General features: G+C 34.2%; 3 protein-coding genes and 1 non-coding gene across 14 annotated transcripts; 2 read left to right on the top strand and 2 right to left on the bottom strand.

Moving 5' to 3' along the window:
• Window positions 1–2663: 2663 nt before the first annotated feature.
• Window positions 2664–2745, top strand: Trnas-cga (transfer RNA serine (anticodon CGA)). The gene has a single exon. It is a non-coding gene; the product is annotated as a tRNA-Ser (tRNA).
• Window positions 2746–5366: 2621 nt separating this feature from the next.
• On the bottom strand, window positions 5367–10649 carry LOC127065911 (splicing factor 1). 3 transcript variants are annotated; one of them, XM_050998951.1, is made up of 10 exons: window positions 10409–10552; window positions 10180–10324; window positions 9784–9936; window positions 9041–9116; window positions 7170–7322; window positions 6935–7041; window positions 6694–6860; window positions 6449–6607; window positions 6091–6368; window positions 5367–6004 (listed from the first exon to the last, which is right to left on the bottom strand). In XM_050998951.1, exons 3-10 carry the CDS (start codon window positions 9836–9838, stop codon window positions 5446–5448), a joined length of 1554 nt encoding a protein of 517 aa, XP_050854908.1. In that variant the 5' UTR covers window positions 9839–9936; window positions 10180–10324; window positions 10409–10552; the 3' UTR covers window positions 5367–5445. The 3 variants fall into 3 exon arrangements, with proteins under 3 accessions (XP_050854908.1, XP_050854918.1, XP_050854897.1); XM_050998961.1 differs by lacking the exon at window positions 10180–10324 and having other exon boundaries at window positions 10516–10649; XM_050998940.1 differs by having other exon boundaries at window positions 10180–10530.
• Window positions 10650–10885: 236 nt separating this feature from the next.
• Window positions 10886–21192, top strand: LOC127065867 (uncharacterized). Of its 4 annotated transcripts, none has more exons than XM_050998846.1 (13): window positions 10886–11020; window positions 12208–12323; window positions 12412–12593; window positions 12839–13101; window positions 13224–13419; window positions 13522–13811; window positions 13889–14289; window positions 14402–14547; window positions 14661–14986; window positions 15084–15218; window positions 15303–15484; window positions 15624–15778; window positions 16638–21192. In XM_050998846.1, the coding sequence occupies exons 2-13, from the start codon at window positions 12245–12247 to the stop codon at window positions 17559–17561; spliced, it is 3279 nt and encodes a 1092-aa protein (XP_050854803.1). In that variant the 5' UTR covers window positions 10886–11020; window positions 12208–12244; the 3' UTR covers window positions 17562–21192. The 4 variants fall into 4 exon arrangements, with proteins under 4 accessions (XP_050854803.1, XP_050854772.1, XP_050854792.1 ...); XM_050998815.1 differs by having other exon boundaries at window positions 13519–13811; XM_050998835.1 differs by lacking the exon at window positions 10886–11020 and adding an exon at window positions 11031–11777 and having other exon boundaries at window positions 13519–13811.
• On the bottom strand, window positions 21182–24786 carry LOC127065922 (cytochrome P450 4C1-like). Of its 6 annotated transcripts, none has more exons than XM_050998974.1 (14): window positions 24624–24786; window positions 24103–24274; window positions 23619–23777; window positions 23410–23519; window positions 23160–23250; window positions 22894–23085; window positions 22719–22812; window positions 22532–22634; window positions 22329–22443; window positions 22143–22258; window positions 21994–22062; window positions 21733–21901; window positions 21476–21655; window positions 21182–21410 (listed from the first exon to the last, which is right to left on the bottom strand). In XM_050998974.1, the coding sequence occupies exons 3-14, from the start codon at window positions 23770–23772 to the stop codon at window positions 21247–21249; spliced, it is 1557 nt and encodes a 518-aa protein (XP_050854931.1). In that variant the 5' UTR covers window positions 23773–23777; window positions 24103–24274; window positions 24624–24786; the 3' UTR covers window positions 21182–21246. The 6 variants fall into 6 exon arrangements, with proteins under 6 accessions (XP_050854931.1, XP_050854956.1, XP_050854938.1 ...); XM_050998999.1 differs by having other exon boundaries at window positions 23619–23710; XM_050998981.1 differs by having other exon boundaries at window positions 24103–24234; window positions 24624–24785.
• Between the last annotated feature and the right edge of the window lie 3094 nt (window positions 24787–27880).

Below are 27880 nucleotides of genomic sequence, written 5' to 3'. Positions count from 1 at the left end.
ACACGCAAACGCGTATGAGAGTTCGGCCATCTCGAGTCCTTGCGAGTCCGCTAGTTTGATTCAGGCCAGGACAAGCTCGAAAATAGTTTTGTAATTGAATTTCAATTGAATCGACCCCTCCGGCATCTCGCACACATCCTGCCTTGCGAAAGCATTCCCCGATGGGCAGGCTAGACGGCTGGCGATCTAATCGAGTACCGTTCGTTCCTGGTTGAAGTAAAAGTGAGCAGCAGCAGCAGCAACAGCAGCAGCAAAAGCCGATGTGTTTCTTTTATTTCTATTTATCTTTCTCTTTTTCTCTTTTTCGCTTTTTCGCTTTTTCTTTCCCAGACTAGCGGCGCTCAATCAACGTTACGATTACGGCTCGCTTTAAAGAAGAATCTTAGAAAGAAAGTAACATCAAACGATATTGTTTACTTCCTTAAAAATTATATTATCGCTAACGAATGAAAGAGATTTTGATAAATTTTGAAGGGACGACAAACGGAAGAAAGAATAAGAAAAATAGATACGGATCTTGTGCACAGTTACGTTGGCCCGCTTGATCGTTCATCCGTCCACCGGGCGTTCTATTCCTTCTGCTCCGCTATAACGTTGCAAGAACTGAAACTGTGCGATCGACTCGCGTGAAAGTCCGTATCTCGGCGATTAACGGTAATTGTATCCCGATGTTATCTGATATTTTGGACGAGGAATATACGTCGCTCGGTTCTTCGATCTATTTTATTCTTTCCTTCGACTTCTTGCCCCGTGAACGTTATATCATTACGATTATTGCTTAACGCGGGGAACGAATAAAGTTATCAACCATGGAACATCGATGTTAAAATGACAAGAGTAAATGAAGTCGTATTAATTATAACTATATACGAGAAGCCATCTGAATTCATGAATAGATCTATTATGAAAATAATCAATTTTAAAATGACAAATGATGAATTTATTACGAAAAAAAAAGAAATAGAGATTATCACGAATTTCTATCTACTTTTCGTACTCGATTATATTTGGAGAAATGCGAAAGTAGTTCATAGTTTGGTAAATGTTATAGTAACATATATCAATCGTAAGCTGTCATATTGCGTACTACGCTCTTGCAAAATGACATTTGCTTCTCATCGGTTATAATCAATCGATTTTGTATTTTACGAACGATATGCGAACGCATGCGTAGACAACTACTACTATATATATATATATATATATATATATATATATATATATATATATATATAAAACATAAATTATTACAGTGTATTTACACACACAAACGTGTAAATACATAGAACACAGTAAGGTTCGGTTCCAAATGATTGTAGACAGATTGGATAGGATAGAGTCGGCAACGTATATAGCCTAAGCAAAAACGTGTATACGTATACTTATATCTATATACATACGTGTGTTCGTTCTGGAATTTACTCTCGAAACTGTTGTGGGTGAGAGTAAGAAAACTGGGACTTGTACAACTCGTAAGAATGCAAGTGTAACGGGTGACCGACGATATAAAGATCAACCGCCTGTGATTTATCACAACGACGTATCGCGATGATCGCCGATCCGGGATAAAGAAAAATTGGCCGTTGAAAAAAATTAAACGAACCCGCATAATTTCGTAACGCTCGATTCGATGCCAAATCGTTAACCTTCTCTTTCTCTCGTTCTTTCTCTCGAGCTCGCGCTTTAAAAGGAAATCTCGATCGCGCGGTGTTCTGTTGGACGAAGCTCTCCAAGAGTTTTTGTAACGTTACTTCCGCATCATGTCCTGTCAATTAAATCCTCTTTCTTACGCGGAACAGGTAAAACGTCAGCGTCGCTTTCTTTTTGCCACTCTGCCTATCTACATATATATATATGCGTAACGTGCGCATGTATATTTCATTTGGTCCCTCTTCATTCTTCCTTTACTTTTATTTAACGGTTTACTTTCACGCTCTCGATCGATTCGTGACATCAAGAAGCTTTCTACGAGAAGATATTTTTCTTCGCCTAAAGGAATCTTTTGGTCAAACGAACTCTACAAATAAATATCGTCGAGGAATATAAGAAAGCTCGCGGAAGAGGAAATTTCTAAAATGGGCATTTTCGAACACCCGTTATATCATCACGTACGCACATGCCGTTGCACTTTATACGGCAAGGACGCAATCTGGAACAGCCGCAAACGGACTCGACTACTTGAGAGATTGCTGATTGCAAAGTTGACGGCTAACTAGGCAGCTGCTTTATCGGCTTGCACGTAAATGCATAAACATGCTTCGCGAGAGACAAACATATATACATTCTAGAAGACGTTTCCTCTTTCTCTTATTCTCTTTTTCTTTTTCTTGTTCTTCTTTTCTTTCTTTCTTTCTTTCTCTCTTTTCTTTTTCTTTTTTTATTTTCCTCTTTTTATACGTTCTCCTTTGCCATTTTACGACGAATTATATCATTTGTAATTTATCGTCAAAACTTTTTAATCGACATCTATCTAACGATATATATGTTAAAAAAAAAAAAAAATTAATGAAATAATTCAACGGAACGAATAAATCATTAAACCTTTCGCTCTATACATGATTGTTAAAATTTTCATTTTAATTCGTTAGTAATTTGACGAACAAATGCTATATCTATGAGAGGGTTGTTTCCACCCTTGTGGCCGCAAACTATTGAAATATCAAGCAGTCGTGGCCGAGTGGTTAAGGCGTCTGACTCGAAATCAGATTCCCTCTGGGAGCGTAGGTTCGAATCCTACCGGCTGCGAAATATTTTTTTCTTTCTTTTTAAAAGATCGATTTAACAGAACGACCATCACAAAGATTTTTAGAATCCTCCTCTTACACATCATTATCCATGTAAGAAACTTACTTATAAATTTTCCATTCTAACCGAGCAACATAAAATATTAACGCGAGTTAAGTAAATCGGATAACCTTGTTTATTATTTTGTCGAAATTGATCGTAATATTGAAAGGAATAAGTTAAATAATTAAATACGATATAATAACGATTCTAATAGTTGACAGTCAAAGGTCAGTCATCTATAGTCAATTCACTTACCATGCCGCGAAAATGGCTTGGCTGTTGACCGCTGCTGATTGGCTAACTGTAAAATGGCAATTCCGCTATTCTAGCCGACAGGAAAAGGACGATCGTGCTGTCTCGGAAGGCGCGGAGAGCCAAGGTGATTATGTGGCCTTGTCTCACGTGATCGTTCATTAATGTTTATGCGGGGCGCGAATGAGAGAATTTGCATTGTTGTTTATTTAACGAACAAAACGACGGAAGGAAATTCTCTTGTTCCTGAACATTTGAAAAAAGGAAAAAAGAAAGATCGACGTTTTAATCGAATAACGTCGTAGATCGAAATTTCAACAAATTTTTATGAACTTCGTAATTTTGCACGAACGATCTCATTTTTCACCATTGGAGATCGTCGTGTTTCTCACGTAACTACAATTTTTTTTATTTATTTTTTTTATTTTTTTTTTTTTTTTAGGGGGAAGGGAGAGATATTTTCTCTAAGCAAGACTTCGAAAAAATTAACCTTTCACCGCATTCGCGCTATTGCAGGAGCGTGAGTAGAAGAAGTAGAGAGCGAAGAGGGAACGGAAAGAGAGAGGTCCATTTGTTATATTCAGGGACGCGTCAAAATGATCAGGAAAATATGCACGTGAACTTAGAAATATGAAGATGATTATAAGCAAAATTGAAGAATTTAATGTGTGTGTGTGTGTGTTTCTAGTAACGTGCGTTGATTTGAAAATATGATTTACTATGTATTATTTGTCATAATTTGATAGGATTATATTATTATGCAATCGTAGTGTCTCTTAGAATTACTTACTTAAATCATTAGAAGTTGTAGTACGAAGAAACGACGTTGACTCGTCGAAGTATCGCGATAGACTGTGGTAGAACATCCGACTATTTGTTGAAGTTCACATGTAAATATTACTATTTTTAATGTATACCTTTATTGTGTACAGATTACACATTAAGCAAACTAGCATTGTCCCCGTAAATATTTTTACATTTTTTTACTTAATACGTAATACTACTAACATTAATATCCATTAAGATTATGAATAGGAATTTAATTATTTTATTCACATCATTACCAATCCAATAGCAAATCCAATAACAAAACTACTTTAATGGAATAAACTCGTAATAATAGCTTAATACTATAACCTTCAAAAGAATTCGGTGATTAGCCAAAATAATATTTATAATTCCTTCAGCAATGGACATATCTAACGTATACTATATATAAGCAAAAATTTAGACATTTACTTTTCGTAACTATGTATACAATGTTTATGACTAATTATATATATCTTATACTTTCCTTTATTCAATAGTTTCTTTATGATCACGCACGCAATCGATCTATCGGTAATGTTCTTTCTAAATTGAATCTTGCTATCGTATATAAATAGAACGAACATCGACATGAAAAATAAAATTATCGTTTGTTGGAAAAAGCAATACTATTAATTTATAAATATGTCCATTTACTTTAACTGATACTTTGCGTGGTATTAAAACTGACTATATTTTTCATGATGTAACTACAATAACTTGTATATACTAAAGTAATGTTATCCTATCGTATTTAAAACATACATCATCCGTGTTCACTACCTTTTCATGTTTGTGCACATATAAATTTAGGTATTTCTCTTCTCTTATCCTTTTCTTCTCGTATAGAAAGCTAAGAAATATTTTTTCTTCCGTAAAATCGATATCGCAAGATCATCATTTTCCCTTGGTTCTTTTTTCTGATACTTCGTCCATGTATATCGGTGGAATTTTGTAACATTATATGCACAAACAATACATTCTGGGCAAGTTTGTACTAATAAGAACAGTACTTTACTACTATTCTTCGTAATAAGCTTAATATTAATGTGCAGTGCAAAGAACCTGAGTTAACAGGCGAATAGCACTATAATGACGACATCGTACGAAATAACAAACAAATGATATTCGTATAATTAGATGTGCAATGTCAACAACGTTTTTATCGTGAAATTAACAGGGACATTCTGCATTATAAAAATGCGTAACGTATGACGATCGGTTTTTTGTTGTTGTAAGAAAGATTAGTTGTATTGTTTAAGTTTATAAACAATGATAAACAAATCTAGATATTTCAGCTACATTATAGCAACGGGAGTAATTAATATCCTCGCGCAAGTTAACATACTGTTCGTATTCCATACAATACATTATACAGTTATATTAAGAACTTGGGTCTTCGTTATGCGCAATGCTATTTGGAAAGAACAAAGTTGCACAGAGCATAACGTTCTATTATAATTATATAAACCAATACATCAAATGTATTAACTATTCCTATAATTCGATGATCAAGTCTCTCAATGTAACAAAATCGTATAATTTATCTTACTACAGGGTTTAAAAACATTTAATCGTGCGATAGAATTATTTTTCACACTAACTAGTGGGCGGCGGAGGTGGTGGTGGTTGAGCCAATAACGTAGGTAACGTGTTCAGATCGATTCCCGGTGGAGCAGGAGTTTGTTGCTGCTGTGGCGGAGGTGGAACGGGAGCTGCCGGGGGCCAGCCACCCATTTGTTGAGGTTGCCATCCTGGAAATCCTGGAGGTGGTGCCGTTCCTGGAGGGGGTGGACGCATCGGTCCTTGCTGCCCTTGTTGCCACGGTGGAATACCCATTCCAGGCGGTGGAATTTGCGTTGGTGGCATCTGTCCTGGTGGAGGTGGCTGATTGTTTCCAGCCATCCAAGGCATCAAGGGAGGGATATTTGGCTGAGTGGTAGATCCGGGAGGTGGCGGAGGTGGTTGCATGACACCCGGCGGTGGTGGCATACTAACCGGTGGTTGCCATTGCATGTTCATGCCATTCATGTTATTGACGTCGCCTTGACTCCACGGTGGCGGAGCCATGCCCGGTGGTGGCATCATAGGTCCACCTTGCATCATTTGAGGCGGCGGATGTGCCGGAGCGGCCATCAAGGCGCGAGGTGCCTGTTGTCTAGATTGTAAAGACGAAACGAAAGGATTTCAAATGCGAAATACGAGTGTTACATGCGTTACATCTTTATAACAGATGGTGTATACCTATCGAAAAGTCCAGGATAACTTGGATTTGGTGCAGGTTGTCTAGTTTGACCAGATTTCGATCTATCCGGTGGAGGACCCTCGCCCAATTCTGCCATAAGAGACATATATTCTTCGTCTATCTTTGCCTTATCTCCACCAGGTCCCATTCCTCCCATTCCCGCAGCTGCTGGACCGCCTTGGCCAGGGCGTTTAGATCTACAGTCTCGTGCGATGTGCCCAGCTCCTCCACAACTTGAACATACTATATTATTGGTAACATTTGGTTTGTCCGGACACTGCAACGAAAATGAACACATTTTTAGTAAGCGTGTAATAGCAATCTCGGATTCTTCGATTATAAACAGGCACTACGTACAAGCCATGATTTGTGATCGGATGCTCCACAATTCGTACATCGAGGACCATCGTTTTCGCGCAGTGTTCCATTAAGTAATGCTAGCTCTCTTAATTGATTACGTCGTAAATCATTTTGACCTTCAGGAACTTCTACACCTTGTCTTATGATTTCGTGGATCTGATAAGAAAATAAAAGTACTCTTTAGAAAAGTTACGAAAGGGAGATACGTAATCACAATCTAAAAGAAATAACATTAAACTTACTCTTTCAACAGCCTTCTTTACGGCATCTAAATTATTTGCAGTTATATAAGCATGCAATGGTTCATCTTCTCCAGGTAAAGGTTGTCCATCTTTTCTACCTACTTTGCCTTCTTTTACAGAACCTTTACCGCGAATAATAATTTTTGCGCCAGTCTCCTTTTCCATTGCTACAAATACGAAACAAAACGATGTTAAATATAAAACAAATAGTGGAGATATTACTTAATTTACAAATTCCTACATTTCAAAGTATTTCCACGTGGTCCAATAAGTAAACCAACAAAGTTTATGTCTGGATGTTCTTCTTGTGGAATCATTACTTTATCATGGACACGTATTATCGGAGGCCTAAAAATATATAAGCGTTTTACATACATTTTGGTCAGTAAATACCATCTATCGATATATATTATTTATATATACAAATAACAGTGAAATATAAAAAACGTTAGATAACGAATAATATGTCTATATACTTGTAATCTGGCGGTGGCTTAAATTCTGGATTTATTTTGAGAATCTTCTGTATGAGATTGTGTCGTTCTTCTTCCAATTTACGTCTTGTACGATATTCTCTTGTATTTAACCGTTTACCATCACTACTGTATATTGGCTCTGGTGATGGAGACCTGAAAAAAAATAAACAACCGTAAAGATACAAAGTTTTCATTAAGATGGTACTAGCATACAAGCAACCTGAACCTACTACGATTGTGTGATCAAGTGAATAAATTTTAATGGAGCAGTAATTTTTTTTTTGAAGTCTAAATAAATTTTGATTTCAGTGAATTTTTATTATTAATAAATTTTAGACGAATTTTCTTTACTATATATCTGATACTCTTTGACTATGTTGGAAATGTATTCTATATATAATTTTAATGTAATCGCGAAAAGTTGAATAAAATAAAAATAATAAATTAAGAACATAATTTAAAAAAGTCGGTATAAAATACTTTCAATAAAAATAACAAACAAAGATTTTTCAACTATATAAGATAATGAAAACTTTATAAACGCGATGGATTACTTTTGAAATTAAGACAAGATGAGATAACTAAAAGACTCCGTTGTATTGATTAACGATGCAAATATATTTCGTTGTAATCATATTGCTTAATAATCTGATTGCTTGAGATTAGAAGTTGACATTATACAAACAATACAAAGTTTGCCAACAATGCCAAAGTATCAGAACAGAAGATGAAAAATATACTATCGTTAATAGTAGAATTGCTATATGTTTATTATTCTATAGTAGGTAACCACTGGAAGACTGCGCGTTTGTGCACGGCAGATATCGGTATGATGTCAGCTGCTAAGAGATAGATCCTGTGATTATTAGGAAATAATTTCTGACAGATTAGTTATCATCATCTTAAATACTTTACTATGATGTGTAATACTAATGAAACACAAAGACATAACATAACGGTTCCAGCTAAAATCAGAGAAGTTAAACCTATTGGAGTAAATCAATTTATTAGAAAAATTATTTAAGTTTATTTCAAGTTGCACCTGAAAGTAATGTAACAATGAAAGTTACAAAGATATGCTTATGTTAGCAGATGTTATTTTTATAATCCAATATTTTCCTGAAATCTGCTCGATAAAATCGTAATTAATAATAAAATATCTGCTGTGGTCGGTTAATAATAAAATTTCCCTATTATATTATTATAACCACATTAAAATTATTAGTGTCTGATAGATTGAAATTGCCGTGCAAGTCACGGCAGCCTAAATAGAGAAAAAAATTTATGCTCGAGGTGACCCATGCATCCCTTTGCATTATATCTTAAGTAAACTTTTTATGTTTAAAAATAGTGAATTGCCGACTTGGAAAATACGTTTTTCAATAACTTTATAAAAACCCCATTTGCATCAGACTATCTCAGATTCTACATATGCAAGACAATGACTATTTAAAAAATATATGAACTAGGATACCCACTGCAGATTAAGCACTGCCACTAATGTTTCATTTTCTCTATGTAATATATATATTCATATATATATCGAATATTGAATATTTATATAAAAATGTCAGAACTTTAACTGTACTTCTAGCGATAGCAACAATTTATCTGGTAGCAGTGCTTAGTAAAAAATGAATTAATAAAAGAAATTGATTAGGGCAAACCAATGTTATCAAAATTCATCTTCTGTGCTGCGTGATGGCTATTTACTAGTCCATTCTTTTCAAATGGACATCAGTATCCCATATTAATTCAATTGTAGCCATTTAGATATTTTAAGACCCCTGTATTATGGGCTGCAGTATGGTCAGTAGATAGGTATTGTAGATATGTAATGGTCATTTTTGGTATGTAAGTTTCGTTCAAACCTTTCCTCAGGATTAAGCGGTATTCCAAGGTCTCCAGTACGTAGCTTCCTGCTGATTTCCTCAATTTGCAGCTGAACTGTAAACCAACGGGTTAGAGGGGGCAGAAACCCCAACAGTTAGATATTGCCAATTTGCTACAACCGTATACGTTTTATAATTTAAGCATGATTTTAAAATATAAAACAACACATAAACCTTCAGAGAATAAAATTCCTATTAAGCTTGGAATATATCCAAAGCTGAAAGATATTAATTTTTTTTTTTTCAGAAGATTCGGATATCAAGGTTTGTGCCTTAAAAGAAGGTCAAAAGAGGCCTTAAAATTCTCAAAAGAACGAAATTATTGAAACTACGCGTATTTATATTCGAGTAATTTAGGAATTTTAAGTAACTTTGCGATGTTAGAAATTGACTCGACTATAAAAAAACAAAGTAAAAAATTTCAATAATTGCTCTATAATTCTAACTACTTGTAATAATTGGCAATCCTTATTATCGAAATCCATGATCTACTTGCTTCTTAAAAAAAAAAAAAGTTAGCCTTACCTCTCGTATCTACAAGTACTTAGTGACACACATATTTATACTTACATAATTATATATAATTTATAATGATATACTTTAAAAAATAAATATTGGAAACTTATATACAAAAGTCTGACTTAAAAAATATTCTCTGTCCATATAAAGGTATATTAAGACTAAATGATATGAAAAATAATACGTAAGAAAAGATTACTTACAGAGATAAGCTTTCTCCTGTTCGGGGGTCAGATTAGTGGGTAGAACTGTAGGCATCCCGGGTATAAAGGTTTTGTCATGTTCACTACCACCCCATCTAGTTTTCCTCCTCTTCCTACGTTCCTCTTTCGTTTCTTTCTCCTGCTTAACATCGCCTAAAATAATCATTGATCATTCTCAAATTTAAAACGAGTTTTCCTTTACGAAATAGACGCTATAAGAACAAGAACGACGTACAATATACAATATGCAAAGTAATACATAAAAGATCTATAAGAATAGATTTACATTACAACAATATTTATAGAGAGTCAATGTTATAAAAAGTTATTACAATATGTATTGAAAAAATAATGATGTATATTCTTATAGAGAAGGGGGACGATGGTTTTACGCACTCTCAGCTTCGCGCTTTCTGCTTTGCGTCGTAGAATTGTTATTCGCGTTGAGAGGTGTTCCGTTTGCGATCGCTGCACTCACCGCAGCAGCTGCGGCTGCTGCAGCAGCAGCCGCGTTAGCAGTTGCAGCGTTTTGCTGCGCATTCTGCAAATAACTCGGATTCAACAACGACGTGAAATTTCGTGATTGATTCATCGCGCTCGTTGAAAACTCCGTCGTGTCGCTTACACGTTGTTCCGTCCTCGTCGTTGTTGTTGTTGTTATCGTCGTAACGTTCTCGTATTATTTCAAGAGAAAAGTTTGTACATAAGACTAAGAAAATGGCGATTACTGACCAACGAACACTCGTTTCTTCAACTTCATGGGCGTACCAGACATGGACGTTGTTATTCCAAGAATGACTAGTAAACGCGAACATAGTTGTACACCCTGGCTATTTGCGATTGGTCCGTTAAGAGATACGACGCGATTGGCTGATGAAATTCTCCAATCGGACTCGACGTTTGACCATTCCTTCCTCCTAATCTAAAAAAATCAAAACGTATTTGTATCTCATTTATTTCTTTATACTCGATGCCAACATCTTTATTGATAAATATCCTGCAAAAATATATTTACATCTCCATGGGAACGAACAAAATGGCTAAGGAAAAATGGCGCGGTATGGAACGCGAAAGGAACGATCACCTTGGTGGAGTGTGCCCCCCTTTCGAAAGCGTTGCCCTCTAGCGAGGAATGTGGCAAACGCGAATTTTTATTTCTCGTGCGCGGAGTGAAGTGTACCAATTCATTGAAATAAATCGCGATATATTCGGTTTCGTTGTCGCATTTTCATGTCGTGTGAGTAATCGAATGATAATTCTTTGAGCCCGACCGATCGTTCTCCATCTTCCTCGACACGTGGAACCTTCCCAGAGCCTTGCTACGAGGATGCTTCTTTTGTTTATTTATGCAGCTGTAGTAGTACCAGTTCCGAAAAGCTGTAAAAATACTACACGGACAAATGATAAGATTCGCGATCCCGGGGGAAATCTTTTTACGAGGCTATATTAGATCCGACAGAGCTCCGATTAAGTTTCCCTTCGAACGACCTACGAACGCGTTTAAAGCGTTTCGTAATATCGAACAAATTCGATATCTCTAAATTATCAGCATTCCAAAATGTTGACACCTCCTCTGTCAGAATGCTCTGCTTTGCTACTGCTATGATGCTTCCGTCTCTCTTCTAGTTATGCGTTCCTCGTAAGAATGTGTCTTCCTCTTTCTCCCTCTACCCCTTTCTCTCTCTCTCTCTCTCTCTCTCGCTCTCGCTCTCGCTCTCGCTCACTCGTTCGTCTACCCTCCCTCTCGCGCCTTTTCGTTCGCCGAGCAGTAATGTCAAATATGAATCGCACGAATAGGACTGCATTCCACGGCGGCTCCGTGTTTTTTTACGTGTTCGCGACATGCTAGCACGTAATCACGATTAATCTGCAAACGTAGTTTTTTAATATCCCTTCGTTCGTATGCATTTATAATCTTCTAGAAGAAGATAAAGTGCTCGAAAGTTTTCACCGTGTTTCGTGAATAGAAACTTAGAAAAGGAGATATAAAAGTAGTACGTGTTTTAAGAAAGCAATGAAATTCCACAGAAACGTCTAGGCTGTCGATCGTAATTTATATATTCGGTGATTACCTGACACGACGATACGAAACGAATTTGTTTGTTTTTCATATTTCTTCCTTGATTCGATACTCGATGTACAAACTTTCGGTATTTATATTTTGGATAATTGGAGATTAAATCAATGAAATAAAACGATTTTGAATAATATTTAGGTATTCCACGGTATCGAGAAATATATTTATTAGGTGTGATAATTTTATTAGAGAGCAAAGTGTCAGTTGTTTTTATATTACTTATATATCCGTTATAGGAAAAGTCTATTAAAACTAGAAAATCTGTGTAATTCTATGAAGCAAGGTTATTGTCATAATTTCGATTACCTTTATTGAGATTTTGAAATGAATTTCATATTTATTTTTAGATGAAACCTAAGAAATCTAAATGAAATAACAGCGATCATGAGCTCGATTCAACAAAGTGGCAGGTTTCTTCCATTTTCTAATAACAATATACAAAGAAAGCAGTTGTCAATGCAAGGTATAATTTTTAATATGATGTTATTATAAATTGTACGAAATATAGGATTTGATCGTTTTAATGCTTCGTTGGTACTGTATTACGTTAGGTGGTTTACCTCAAAGCCTTAGCGGTAGTGATACAGATGTTTCAACTTCGAATGAAAATTTAAGCAACGAAGAGCGATATGTCATCCGTCATACAGCTCGTCAAGAACCACAAGGTCAAGAAAATCAGCAACAAAGTCCGTCTAGATCTTCCAGCCATAAAGAAAATATACCCAATATTCAAGTAAATATGATACTTTTTATATAAATGTATTTATATAAAAAAATTGATAGAAAGGTAATACGTTGCGATAAGCGTTACGTGGAATATTAATATAGGATTAATTTGAAAGTTCCATGTAAAGAAGTAATTAACTTGTTATTGGATATTACAGAGAAGTAGTACATTTACTTGATTGCACGCTGTTCAGACCTACTACTATACAATCAATGTTGTGTTACATAAGAAATTCTTTTGTTAAAACACAGGGTAATCTACTCAATAGAAATAGTTTGAAGGACAGTTTGAATGGCTCGAACAGAAACAGTTTGAAGGAGAGTTTAAATGGTTCTAATCGAAATAGTCTCAAAGACAGTATCAATGGATCCAACAGAAACAGTTTGAAAGATAATTTAAGTAACCGCACCAGCGTAGGTTCTAACAGAAGCAGCTTGGATGTTTCCACAAGTTCGTACAATACTCTTATTATTCATAACGCGAATGATGACAACTCGTGGACACCGTCAGGAAGGTAAATAATTTAAATAATATTATAAAGCGTATCAAGCGTTGAATCTATAAAAAATATTTACAAACAATTTGAACATTTATTACTTAGTTTTGCGTTATCTCGTGTATTGTTATTGTTGTTAGACTATCTGGCATAGTAAGAGAACATGGAGATATGGGTTATGTGTATTGCGATGGTGGTGGTAAAGGACATTCAAACAGCCCTACGATGCAATCGATATCGAACATCCCTCACGAAGATCATCTTTACGAACAATCTGGAGGTGGAGGTTGTCAAGAAATTACAGACATACCTGACGATTACCTTAGTCAATCACAGGTGATTCTAATATAAAAATTATGATAAAAGATATCCATATCTTCTGAATATTATCAAATTAAGTCATAAACAGAAGAATTAATAATTCATTATTGCAAGCAGGTATTAAAGCATCTCGCCAAGGAAGTAAAAGTGCCTTCTTATAGTAAACTAGTAAATAATGGAGGAAGTATAGAAGTAAGAATGAGAGAAAGCGAAAGAGGGAAGCAGAACGACAGTGAATTCGAAGACAGATCTCCGCAATCTTATGCTTCCACTCTTCTGCCTTTAAAAAATAAACTTAGATTTCTTGGACCTAATGAAAAATTAACGTTATCAAGATCGCAGCCGGACTTATCAAGGATTGGTAAAGGAGACATTGATTCTTACGATCCACGAGCTACTTCTCCAAGGTATTATAACATGAGTAATATTAAAAGTTTTATTAACTTTTTAATTCATATATTCGAATTTATCTGTCTTTTGTTAGACCTCAAACCAAAGGTCGGGAAGAAATAGGAACCGCGATGGGTGAAATCTGGCCACCATCTGAAATGATTCAGATAGTGATCCAAGAAAACAGTGCCTTAAAGTTAGAGTTAGAACGTTGTTACAACAAAGTTGCAAAGTCTCAAAAGCTGGAGCAAGAAATATCAAAGGTTCACCGTGCACACGAGGAACTAGCTGCTTCTTGCGAGCGAAGAGAAAAACTCGAACGTGCAGCTAGATTGAGGTTACAAAATGACTGTAGACGATTGACAGAATTAAATCGTGCATTAAGGGATCAAATCGATTTGTTATCTTCTCGAACAGATAGTCCTCCGATCGTAGAATCAATGAAAAAAGAATTGACGCAACGCGAATTGCTTATTGGACAGCTGATCTCGCAGAGTACGTCGATATTCCTTTATTTTTAAGAATTCGATTCAATTATTATTATGTGCGAGCTTATATATATATATAACTATATGTATATGCATACATATATTTTTTTTATTTATAGATAAAGAGTTAGCTGCCGCGAAGGAAAGACAAGAAATAGAATTAGCTGCACAAAGGGCAACGCTACAAGAGCAACGCACACATATCGATATTTTGGACACTGCTCTTACCAATGCACAAGGGAACGTTGTACGTCTTGAAGAAGAGGTACAGACTTTTATCCTCGAAAGTTTTCATGTCAAATTTATATTATTAACGTGACGTAAATAAGTTATGATGACTCAGATATATCAACGTTTAGAAATGTTATCGTTTTGTAGTGTCGAAGAAAACAAGTGTACGTAGAAAGAGTCGGTCAACTTCAACGAGCTTTATCCTCCCTTCAAGCGTCCAGCGATAGACGAGAAGAAACCGAAAGACAATTGAGAGGACAACTTGAAAAAGAATTAAGAGAGGGAGGTGGGGGAGGTGGTAATAATAGCGAACAATCTTCGAGCGGTGAAACTATCGCGGATTTAAAACGACGGTTACGCGAACGAGACGAAAAAATCATGTCTCTCGAAGGAGACGTTACTAAATGGGAGCAACGTTATCTGGAAGAGAGCGCACTAAGGCAAGCTGCTATAGACGCAGCTAGTCTTCCAAAGTACGTTCGTATACGTTTATCAAGCGTTATATGATAAATATTTAAAAAATTTACAAGTTAAATCTATGTATATATATATATATATATTTTTATTTAGGGATGCAAAAATTGCCGCTCTAGAAAAAACAAGCCAAGATGCAGAAAAATTAATCGCAGAAGCTCGTTCCGAAAAAATACGACATATGGACGAAGTGCATGCTGCACAAAAGAAATTAACTGATCTCGAGTCGAGGTAAATTGAAAAATATTACAATTTTAATGATTTAACGCGTAAATCCTTATGTTATATATCATGTTAATATTGTATATAAAACAGAATGAAAGATCTGGAGTCGAAGTTAGCCGAGAGGGATGCTATGATAAGAGTTCTACAAAAGCACACATACGACAAAGATAATAGTAGTAGTAGTGGAGTCGGCAGTTATCCTGCTGCACATTCGTCTCATTCAAGTACGTCGGCAGATCATCATACTGCACTGACAAGCACACCAGAACTTGGTAAAGATATAATTTAAAGAAAGAAAAAAACACGATTTTAACGATCAGCTTCTTCAGCATTTCAAATTGCTTCCTTTTTCAAATTGCAGTTATATTATATTAAATTACAGTTACATGTCTTCATTAATTTTGTTTACAGTTAGCAGTGTCTTAGGCACTGGAAGCGGTTATGGCAGTACCGGATCTTACGGAGTCACGGACAGTTACAAATATCGAAAACAAGGAAGTTTCGAGCAAACGAACAAGAGCCTTGACGATCAGTTGAAGGAATTAGATTCGCAGTTACTCAGCAAGGTAGGCAGAACCTTTTTCACGTAGTCGCATAATCGAAAAAGAAAAAAAGAAATTTTAAGACGACGAGCCGGCAAGCGGTATATTCGTTGAGACAATGAATTATAATAAAAAAAGAAATAATAATAATTATTACAACCAGGAAATACGAAAGTTAAAAGTGCCACTGTTGGCACTGTATGGTAAAACTTTCTTCTTCGTATATATTCGTGAGTTTTCATATGTACACGCAATATTGAAGTCGATTCAATTTTGCGGAAAATTACATTTTAATTTCTTTAGCTCTACTTCTAATAGCCGTTGCAGATAACGAAAGTTTTACAGATCAACGTCAAGGTATTTTTGTGTTCGTGTTATGTTTGAGGTAGTATCTTTGATAAAGTGGAAATAGTCAACACGATTAACGACGAACGTCTTTGCTGTTCTTTTTGTTCGCTATATATCGTAATATCTTCGATGAAATTAAAATAAAACGGAACATAAAAGCCGTGTTTACTATTTCCAATCAGAGTTTTTCGATTGTCATCATTTGCATAACACTGTGTGATCTAACGTAAAATATTTTACAATGAAATTTCCGAACGACGAGAATCCTAACTACATACTACATTCGATCGGCATCTCGTAATACTAATCAAACGTGAAACCAAATTAAACGTAGATTATAGAAGAGATTGTGAATTGGCACGCGAAAATTAATCTCGAGTTTCTCCTTGACAGAAAATCCCACTAATTCCAAAACCAAAGTCAAGACCGATCCAGTACCATCCTTGAGTGTGCATGCGCTGTTGTGGCGAGCACTAACTCCGTTCCAGGTCCCGGTACTCCTCTCCAACGCAGGCGTTCTTCTCTCTTGTTTCAGCGGGCACTTTGCTGTTTTCCAGGATTCTCTAATCCAGGCACTGCGTCGCGAAAAGGAAAAATACCCAAGCCATTATTGGCGGGTGTAGACAGTACAGGTAGCTCGAGTACCGCTTCGAGCAAGAGTCGTTTGTTGGACGACTCTGGAGGCGAGGCATCCGCCGGTATAATGGAATTCGCAACAGCGAGCACAAGACTGAAGGGTACCGTTTCGAGATTGTCGGATGGCAAGCCGGAGGAGATGTTGCTGTTGGAGAAACAAGGTAGAAGCTCGCAGAGACAAAGGATGCAGGAAGGCGAGCCTCGTCGGGCTGGTAGTCTTCCACCGAGTTCGCTTCCACGACCACCGAGAAGTCTCAAGTCTACAAATTCGCGTTATTGTCGTCTGAGCGACACGGAGACGCGTAAGAAGTCGGATCCTGGTCCAGTTTTGGATTCGTCGATCGGCAAGGGCCGAGATTCTGGGAATTGCACGTTGGAATATGGGAGGTTCGACGCGAAGGCACAGCGTAGGAAGAAGTCACCCGGTACGGATAGTTACGCTCCAAACAGCTCCTTGAAGAAACCGTCGTCTACGTCGGGTCACGAGTACGAGCGACTTCAAGGTGACTCCGATAGGAAGAAATTAACGACCGGGAACGACGTTAAGCATAGGGACGGACAAAATCGTTCCTTGATACCGCCACCCTCTCGTCGAATCGGAGAGTACGGTCGTTTGAGCGACGGCGACGCCTCTGCTAGTAGCAAAGGTGCTCTGAGAAAGCAAACGGGTTCGCGTGGACAGAGTACGGGAAGTACCGTCAGTAGTAAGAGCGGAGGACGAGATTCTGGTGGCACTGCCAGCAGCGAGACTTCTATCTCGTCCTTGTCGCCGATCAAAGCGAGATCGATACCGCGACCAGCCAATTATCGTATCCAGTTCTAATCGGATACAATGGAATATAAGAAAAAAAAAAAAAACAAAAGAGAGAAAGAAAGAGAGAGAGAGAGAGAGAGAGGAACTTATATTTTATTTGTCTTTCCTCTTTGACCGAGTCAATTTTCTCTACGCCTCTCTCTTTCTTCTTTCTATTTGTTTTCTCTCTCATTCGATTCGATAGCAACGGACAACCGATTCAATCTAACTCGTATCTTCTTCGTGCCGTATTCGGTTCCATTCGGTTCCACTTTTCTTTGTTACGTGGAACGTACAATGCAACAGTATAAATATACAGCCATAACGACGATTAGTTTCGCTAATGAATTATATTTCTAATGTGTTTTTGTAGAACGAACGAAAGCACGCTCGCTCGCCCGCCCGCCCGCATGCATCATGCACGCACGCACGCTCGAACTATCGTAACGTGGCGATAGCGTATGACCTAGTCATTACCAAAGTAACTTCCCTACTCTACACGCTGCGAATTTGTTGATTAAGCTCTTATGCCACTTCTTTGAGAAGCGCCAATCGACGCAACCCGTTCTATCTTTACTCTTGTCTATTTTAAAGAGCGATAATCTAAGTGCATTCTTTTGTCTTTCCTTTAAATTTAATGTCGATACTTTCTCTCTAGCAGGACTTCCTCGTATACGTGAAGTTCCATTTTTATTATCCTTCTCATTGTCTTTCGATTAGGATAAATTTTATTTGTCTTCTTTCTCTCTCTCTTTGTCTCTCTCTTTCTCTCTTTCTCTCTCTCTCTCTCTCTCTCTCTCTCTCTATAAGACTGAACAGTCGGACAGGAACGAGGCACAAAACGATTTGTCGCCAGTCGCTCTTTTAGATCTTACGCGTTTCTTATTCTTATTTTTATTCTTATTCTTATTCTTATTCTTATTCTTATTCTTATTCTTATTCTTATTTTTATTCTTATTCGACTGATCTTTGCACGTTGCTAAAAAAGGTCCCCTCGAAAAGACTTCGATAAATCTGTTTTTTTTTCTCTCTTTTCCCATTATTTTTTCTTCTCCCTTGCTCTCTTCCTCTTTTCCAAACGATTCTCAATTTCAAGTGCATCGCGTCGCATCTCCTCTTTTTATTAGCGTTTTTTTTGTTTCGTTTTTTTTTTTTTTTTATAGTTCGAACGAAAACGCCAAAGTATCGTACTTTTATTATTATATATGATTTATTACGATAAAAATGTCTCTCCTAATATAATTTACTATATTTATTTGTTTCTTGTGTTAAATATTAATACATATATGTATGTATATACATATGTATCGTAAATGTGTGGTGGAGGAACGACATGCGTAATTGTTTTTATTTTTTTTTATTTTTTGTTCTCTCTCTCTCTCTCTCTCTCTCTTTCTCTCTCTCTCTCTCTCGCTATCTCTATCTCTATTTCCAATGTGTAACATATTTTACTACGTTGATTGTGATGTAGCATAGAAGGATGTTAGATTCGTAGACGACTAAGAACACTTCGTTTTCTTTTCTTTTCTATTTTTATCTTTGCACGATGGCTTGGTCATCAAGGCAAGTTTTTTTCCAACACATATAATATATTTTTCGGCGGGTATTTACGTTTCTTTGAAATCAGTTTGCTAATAATCTCGACCAACGATAAATCGTTTTCCTCATAAGACGATAATATGATCTCCTCAACTTTCACCTTCTTCATGTTCCCATCAATCTTTTCCTTCGATACCAGGCAAAACGGTAACGATCAAAACGACCGTCATCGACATTAACGAACAGTAATCGTATTTTGAAAAATGTCAAAAACGTACGAATAAATATGATTAAAATAATTACATATAAAATTATATACTATATACATATAATATATATATATATACATATAATTATATTTAATCATATTTATATATATGAAATCATATAAAAGACTCGTACGATTAAACTATCAGATGGATTTTCAAAGTCGTAAGTTCATTATTATGAACTTTATGCTGGTTGTGTCGTAATAGCCGTGAGGTTCACCATCTTTTTATCAATTTTATATGTAGGAAATTTACAGTCATCGTTAATCAGATGACACGTCGATTTTATATTCGCTAAAAAAAAAAGAAAAAGAAAGAAAAAATAAGAAAAGAAAAGAAAAAAGAAAAAGAAAAAGAAATACAAAGAAATTCGAATAGATGAAACAGAAATTGTCATTCCTCTTTTTGATTTCGAAATTGCTATAGTTCCTTTGAACGCGTTATCGCAAAGTTTCGCGTGCCTTAACATGGATGACAAGACAGTCGGCGTTCGTTTTGAAAAAACTACGGTAAAAGATAGAACGCGTTTCGTACTTTGATGATATAATAATAATATTAATAATAATAATATTAATAATAATAATAATAATAATAATAATATAATTTTAATAATATTAATAATTAAAAATAATAATAATATATAGATACACATAACACATATTTATATACAAATGTTTGTACCGCTCGTAATAAGTTTAGAAACATTAGGTTTCTACTCGTATTTTCTTCTCGAAATGTTTAGCTTTATTAGCGAAGTGATTAGCGAAGTATAAGGCTGTTATATCACAATTCTAGTAAAGTCAATTGTACGTACCTAAAAATATTGATGCGAAAAGTAAAACGTCGAATGATCCTTTTCTATATACAAACATATCGGGTGTGTTAATATGCGTTTCTCCTCTCTCTCTCTCTGTCTCTCTGTCTCTTTCTCTCTATCTCTATTTCTCTCTCTCTCTCTCTCTCTCTTTCTCTCTTCGAGACGTCTCGAAGGCAAAATGAATAAGCTGGGCAAAAAGTGTCGATGAGAGTACCTTTTACGTACAAGAATGCCAAATTGCAGCGTCACCAAAGATGCGTCATGTGAATGAAAGAAAGAAAATAAAAAAACAAATACAAAGAGGAAAGAAATGAAAGAAAGAAAAAAATATAAGGGAGAAGAAAAGAAAGAAAGAAAATGGCGTGACTATGCGTCGTATCCAAATATTGTTCCTATGATATTTTCGCGTTTTACACGTATAGTTCACATCTCGTAACTCTTGATGGAGACAACGCTCGTTATCGTTGCAACGCGTTGCCTTTCGTTTGCTCTCTATTTTTGATACGGCCGTAAACGATAAAATATTTATTCGCGAACTATGTTAAACGTTCTTTGCGCGATTCCATTGAATCTATGTAAAGAAGAAAAGAAAAAGAAAGAAAAACGTTCGTCACGTCGGCAAAATTACGTTTCCCTCGAAAATTTTATATTGAAATGTTTGCGACTTGATTTTACCGACGGGATGATCATTCGAATAATAATAAAATAAAATGCACAGCGATATTCGAACGTATCGAATTCGTTGTCTTCTGCAAGTTTCTAATGCGCTATGGCTGGAAAATAGGCAGAGTAAGCGAATTTTAAGAGCGTTGATTATTATTATTATTATTATTGTAATTTTTTTTGTTTTTTTTTTTTTTTATGAAAACAGACACCGTTTCACGCGCTGATATAACTTTATATATTAGCCTTATACTTATCGATAAAGTATAAAATCAATCTGCCAGTCGATGTAGCGTTTTGACGAATGAAAGCTTTGTACGAGAGGTGGTCTGCCGATGTAAAGAAATTATGCGAAATACAGGTTCTGTTGTAACTTCGATTTATTTCATTTAGAAAAAGACGAAAGGTGGAAAGTAAAATTCGTTTCCTATCGTTTTATCGGTATAAATTTGACACAGAGTGGTTTAGACGAGCGCAAAATAATATCTGCTATCATTTTAACGTCATCTAGTTCGTCAACAGGTTCCAAATAGAAGTTGTGTAGTATGTAAGCTATCATTAGTTTAATCTCGAACATTGCGAATCTTTGACCTATGAAAAAAACGATAACACAGTGATCTCGATATTTTTATCATTTTTGCCTGTATCAATATTACCGATGCAGTTCCTTAACCCTGCACTAAATGGGATGTACGAGTAAGGATTACGTCCTTTTACATTTTCTGGTAAGAATCTATCGGGATCGAAAACATCGGGATTCGGCCAATATTCTGGATTTCTATGTAAACTATGGATGTTTACGTGACACGTTGAACCGGCCGGGACTAAATAATTTTCTGAAAATTAATATGATTATTTATTCGATTTAATCGATTAAACAAAAATCTATGTGAAATGTAAATATATTACATACTCAGCTGTAAATCCTGAGATATATAACGAGATATGATATGAACGCTTGGATATAAACGAAGTGATTCTTTTATACATCTTTCCAAGTATGAAAATTCTCGAAGCACAGAAATCGTTAGTTTATAATCTTCTTGTTGCATAACTGTGTTTACTTCGTCTCTTATACCTTGCTATAAATCAATAGATCATTTATTATTCATGCAAAATGCGTCTCTTTCGCGATCGACGTTTTATTAATCTTTTTGAAATAAAAAAATATTACCTGAACATCTTTGTGCTTTGCAAAAAGAAGCAAAGCAAAGACCAAAGCCATTGCCGTAGTGTCGTGACCCTACCAAGATTTTTGTCATAAATTATTTTCATTTTCTCTTGGAGATTATCCGAAAAAGATTCATATTATCTACAACTTACTGCAAACATAAAAGTGTCGACTTCTTCTCGAATACCTTCCTCATCGATTTCATTATCCTTCACAGAAGTGGCTATAAGTAGATCTAGCATAGCGAGTCTTTTCTTGAATAACGAATCTGTGATGAAAATATTCAATTAATATTTCTACCGAGATTATAATAAATTATTAACAAATAATTAGAATACTCTTATCATTCTTGTCAAATCCTTCAGAAAATATATCATTTTCCTCCATATTTTCAAGGTTTTGTAAAAATTTCCCATTAGTTTGTTCATGGAAACGTTTCCTTTCTGCGATTATCTGTAATGAGAGTAATAGGTTAAAAGGTCGTGAAAAATAGGATTTCACGGAATTTGGAATAATTTGCGCGTTTAAGCAAAAAACATACGTTTTTCGAAAAATCGTGCATGGTTTTCAACAGTTTCTTTTGTAGTCGGCCATTCGATGAAAATGCAAATACGCTATCGAAGTAGTACCAAGGTCTTACCATTCTAATAAACGATAAATATTTTCTTAGATTAAATTTTTCTTAATGGGAAATCGAATATATTTTTAATAGTGGTACGATTAATTACCTATACGTCGCGATTTTACCGAAAGCATAAACGGCATCGCGATATTTAGATTGAAATTCGTTCTTCTCCTTTAAAGAGGTACCCATAGCCGTCTCTACAAATGAACTTTTTGTAAAAACCATAATTCAGTATCAATAATAAATATGAATGAGTAAAAAGATGTTATCTCAATAACCGCATATGGTGTTTAAAGTATATTCGGAGATTAATTGTTGTAAATCTTTGACTATAGGATTTCCTTTTCCTTCCTCTTGTAGTGTCTTGATAAAAAACTGTGATTCTTCGTTAAAAATAACAACGAAATGCTTAAGAATATTAAAATGAAAAGCGGGTGTTAATATCTTTCGACGTTTTTGCCATTTATCACCTGTCGCGTGTAATTTAACACATTAAGTATTATTAATTATATCAAATTTATAATTTGCTCCAATTATTGCATACCTGCACTAGTTATCAATCCAGTAGAAAGCCAAGGTTGTAAGTATTTGTAAATAGTACTTTTTTCTATATGTTTTGTACTCTTCATGAGCACCTACAATCAAGATATATATATATATATATATATTTTTTTTTTTCGTAAGATAGCATTGACGGTCGACGTTGAAAAAGAGAAAAAAAGAAAAAAAAATAAAGAGAGAGAGAGAGAGAGCAAAGAAAAAATTTATTCTATTTTGACCTTACAATCACTTACTTCAACATCTTCCGGATGAAGCAAAATTACTATCGGTGTAAGAAAAGACCATATTTTGTAGATCGGATAATACTCTTCATTCATTTTCCAAACGTTTTCAAGTAGATGTTCTAAAGTATAGATAAAATATTTATATTAAGTAAAAATTGCATCGAGCAGAAGGAAATTACAAATTGAAAAATAATCTCATTCGTACGAATTTTACTTACCATTATCAACTTGAAAACTAAGTAAATTTCCTACTATGGGATATGGTTCTGGTCCTGGAATTTTATTAACGATTCTTCCCATTCTCCGATATCTTATAAAATAATGCATTAGGGATAAAAATAAAATAAGAATCAACAAAATCGTGAGGATCATTATGTCTGCGAAAGAAGCACGAGAAATTAGTTGAATAAAGTTCTTCAAATATAGATAGAACGATAGAAAATATATGACGTATGTAAAGATAAAGAAAAGAAAATATCTATTGCATAGTTATTTTTGACGATCGTATGTATAACAAAAATTTAAATAATACGACGTAATGGAAAATAATCAGTTTTTGATTAGACCGTGAAACCTTTACCAAGGATCGATTTTAAGAAACATAAATTCGACGACGAACGTTCGGACAAAAGATAAATAGGTTGGGAAAAGAGGACAGAGGCAGTGGACAAAGTATTAGAATAAAAATTTCAAGTTGCTTACCTTTTCTACAAGTGGTATACAAGAGTGCCTTTTCGTCTCAATGAGTTAGTCAATACGATTTGTGAGAGAATAGAGATCAACTGATTGCAAACTCGCTCATTTTTTAATACAGTCTCATAAATTTATTAGCATCTTTATTAAATGCGGAATATAGACGTATTAATTTATCGTTCTTAAAAGAGAGAGATTAGATTATCGTTCTTAAAAAATGTAGAATATGGACTTATTACTTAGTTATCAATTCTGTAGAATAGTTACTGATTTTACAGAATGCAGAATACGGAATTATTAATTAATTACAGATTTCATGGAATACAGAATATAAATTTATTATTTCGTTTAATTTGCGTGTTAACCAATGATTAATATATGTACTATAACAAAGCGTTTGAGAATGCATCGATTCAATCGTTTTCTTAATCGTTTTAACGTTATGAATGATTGTCCAAAAACGGTATTAAGGATTACTAGTAACAATGTTTAATGATAAAATAAAAACAGAATAATGAAACAATACTTACATTACTCGTTCGTACTGCGATTTCTCAATAACAGAATATTAAACGCACTAATAGAAGAGTACTTATTAGATCGTTGGATTCTTGGTACATCGAATGAATAACTGTTAAGAAATAAGAGATAATACTGAAAAGATGTTATTTTTATAACAGTACACTCGAAGTGGATGTAACAATCTATGAAGAATAACTCACTGATATAAAATCGCAAACTGCAAGATATTGAAGCATTCAGAGTATGAACACAAGTATCCACTTTTTTCACGATAATTGTATCAACACGCTATGTGAACTTTGTCTACCTCAAAAAAAAAAAATATATATATATATTGACAAATACATTAATCTTTAAATAATATTAATTTTTTGAAAATAATAAATAAACTAATAATAATTGCATTAAAAATAAAACTGTAGTATAATTAAATATGAATTAAAAATTCGAACAATGAAATTTTAATAACTTAATGTTTTATTAGACACTATTATCGAGTAGTCATAGTACAAGTGATTAATACCGTTTAATTATTTTTTTTTTTTTCATTTTTTTAATATACAATGTAACCAATAAATTTTAATATTACTTTTACGTCCCTAAATTACTTATAATATTAAAACGACTAAGAGAATTGTTTTATTTATGTATACTAAAACGTTTCATTAATTCTAGTATTTATATCGTTCATTGATAAATACGCATTAAATAAATTAATTGATTCGTAAAGTTTCTTTCGTAAAATTAAACAATCGAATTATATATGTATTTATATATGTATACATTCTATATCTATTACGATAATATATTTTTTATTTCTGTTGTACGATGACATTCTTCCAATGTGTTTTTTTTCAATCTTATTGTTATCTAACTTTTATATATTCATTTGAATATTGAGATAATTGTATTGATTATCTATCGGAAAAAGATATAACTTATCGGATAAAAATAGAAATAAAATATAATAACTGAATATATGATATCTATGATCGATATATGTAATTTAATTACCGTTTATTAAAATCACATTCTTATGTCAATACTTACATTCTTTTATCAAAGTATCAAATAAACTAACTGAAAAGATTCATTCTATTATCATCGAAATGATTTTATACATAAAAATTTGAGTGGAAGCAGATTATCTTAATGATAACTCAGATCGATTACTATAGCGACATTGTTGATTAAATCGATTGGTTTTAATAATCGTGAAAAAAATATTTCATTTGACGAATGTTGACTGAACAATCTAATTAATTTTCGCTGTTGTATTTTAGAAAATTGCGAGTAATTATTAAATTATATTTCACCAGTGGTAAGCCTAAAAATATATCGTGCATATTTAAGACAATGATTCATTTGATAATTTTCTGGGCTTCTCCGTTATGCAATTTAAAAGATTACGAAATATTTTTAATGACCGAACAAAAGAAAAATAAACCATGAAAAAATATAGTCTTTTGTGATTACAAAAATCGTTACGGGGGAACATGAGATTCGAGGATGAGTTTTTGGGATCTTAGCCAGGGTCAAGTGATACTCCAACTCTTGGATATATAGAAGTCATATAGATAAGTTTATTAATCTTTGGCCAGAATAAAAGCTACGTTATATTCCAAGCTTTTTTGTAGACGATCAAGATGACGAACAAGATGTTTTAAGTTATTGCAGTCGTACGAAGCTTATTCGACGGCACGTGTTGCCTCTTGATGCAATTTTAAATCAGTCATCTTAAAAGTGCTGTTCGTTAAAAATACTTATTCTTGTTTTCTTTCGACTTTTTTTTCTTTTTCTTTTTTTTTTTATGACTTTTTTTAATATACTTTTATATCTCGCTAAATTCTGCGCATTTTTAGCGATAAGCTGTTGGTTTGCCTGAGATATTTGTTATTATTATTAGAATTAGCGATAAAAATTCTTATTTTAGGAATAGAGGATAAATTAATATAAAAAATATAGAATATAGTATCGATAAATGGTAATTTTATTATTAGAATAGAGAGTGTTCTTCGTACGATATGAGCTAACTTTTGTGACCTTGAGGAAGTCTTCCATTTTTCTACAATTTGTTGAATTCGTAAAAATTGAGTAGTTTAAAGAAATATGATAAAACATCTTTTCAATATTTCGTCGGCTATTTCAACGATAATGAAATTAATTATATTAATTATTCCCGTTAATAATACTACGAGAAAACTCGTTAGTCTATATGCATCATTCGAATAATTATTTTATAATTACACTAATTGCAATTAATCTTTAATTTAATTTTTATCTAGTGCTATCTGCATGCTATTACTCAATTAGAAAGACTTTTCTAATTCGTCTTCTATTTTTTTTTATTTTATAAATATAAGTTCTAAAATGTTAATTCATTATAAAACATACTTAAATTAATTATTAAAAGTACGTCACATTTTTATATATTTCTCACAATTTCTTAACATGAAATTTCTTCTTCTTTTGCGATTAGTAAAACGTTAATAGAAAATTACTGCAGTAGGATTGACCAGACGAAATCACAAGCTGATTGGTAATTGATCTCACGTGACATAACTAGCTAGACCAGTGTCTACATTATAAAATTATAAGTGAGCTCGACACGAAAAGTGACGACACAGGTGACGCAGAGTAGGCAACCTTCAACTGTTGCCAATCGTTGGCGCTTAACTAATATCTGCGTTCTTGTCCAATTTTATAGGAATTAAACTATCCTGGCACAAAGCTTATAAAAATCTTTTGAAAATTATTATAATTTTATGCATTACACACTTTCCATAACAATAAAAGTAACGGTGATATAGAAATCTCTACGACAACATTACCACACATGTTGAATTCTTTTGTATGGGTAGTGGTCTAGTTTACAAGAGCGTATTATTCGAAATATTCGAGAAATATTTTGTAAATTTAAAGAGTAGATTGATCAGGTTTTTGTGGAATAAATACATTTTGTATTATATTATTTTTGAATCAGTATAAATTTATTACTCGTTCAATAATTTATAAATACGTCTTTATTGCGAACAATGACGTCAGATAACCTTGCAATCTGATTGGTTATCTGTAAGAACCGTAACAATAGAATTCCAGCATATTGAATTTTTCAACGGTTACTATTGCTGTTATGGCTCCTTTTATGGCAGCCAAATCGAGCAACGCGATTGGTCGAAACTTTACTGTTATTGTTACGGAAAATGAGTGTGGTCAACTTAAGTTTGTATCTTAAAGTTACTACCTTTTCATCGAAGCATGTGCA

The sequence above is a fragment of the Vespula vulgaris genome, chromosome 1, assembly GCF_905475345.1.
Source record: "Vespula vulgaris chromosome 1, iyVesVulg1.1, whole genome shotgun sequence".
In the NCBI taxonomy this organism is placed as follows: Eukaryota; Metazoa; Arthropoda; class Insecta; order Hymenoptera; family Vespidae; genus Vespula; species Vespula vulgaris.
Note: the sequence above shows the minus strand (reverse complement) of the source record. Positions and strands in the feature narration are given on the sequence as shown.

Excerpts from the sequence above, each read along its gene's own strand:
- LOC127065922 (XM_050998974.1), bottom strand. The coding sequence starts at position 23,772 with ATGATCCTCACGATTTTGTTGATTCTTATTTTATTTTTATCCCTAATG. Across the intron at positions 23,251-23,409 it reads TTCATCCGGAAGATGTTGAA|GTGCTCATGAAGAGTACAAA; the intron begins GTAAGTGATTGT and ends TCTTGATTGTAG. Across the intron at positions 21,411-21,475 it reads AGGGTTAAGGAACTGCATCG|GTCAAAGATTCGCAATGTTC; the intron begins GTAATATTGATA and ends TTTTTTTCATAG.
- LOC127065867 (XM_050998815.1), top strand. The coding sequence starts at position 12,245 with ATGAGCTCGATTCAACAAAGTGGCAGGTTTCTTCCATTTTCTAATAAC. Across the intron at positions 13,102-13,223 it reads TCGTGGACACCGTCAGGAAG|ACTATCTGGCATAGTAAGAG; the intron begins GTAAATAATTTA and ends TATTGTTGTTAG. Across the intron at positions 14,548-14,660 it reads TTGTACGTCTTGAAGAAGAG|TGTCGAAGAAAACAAGTGTA; the intron begins GTACAGACTTTT and ends ATCGTTTTGTAG.
- LOC127065911 (XM_050998940.1), bottom strand. The coding sequence starts at position 10,375 with ATGAATCAATCACGAAATTTCACGTCGTTGTTGAATCCGAGTTATTTG. Across the intron at positions 6,369-6,448 it reads CCGATCACAAATCATGGCTT|TGTCCGGACAAACCAAATGT; the intron begins GTACGTAGTGCC and ends TTTTCGTTGCAG. Across the intron at positions 6,005-6,090 it reads TATCCTGGACTTTTCGATAG|ACAACAGGCACCTCGCGCCT; the intron begins GTATACACCATC and ends TTTACAATCTAG.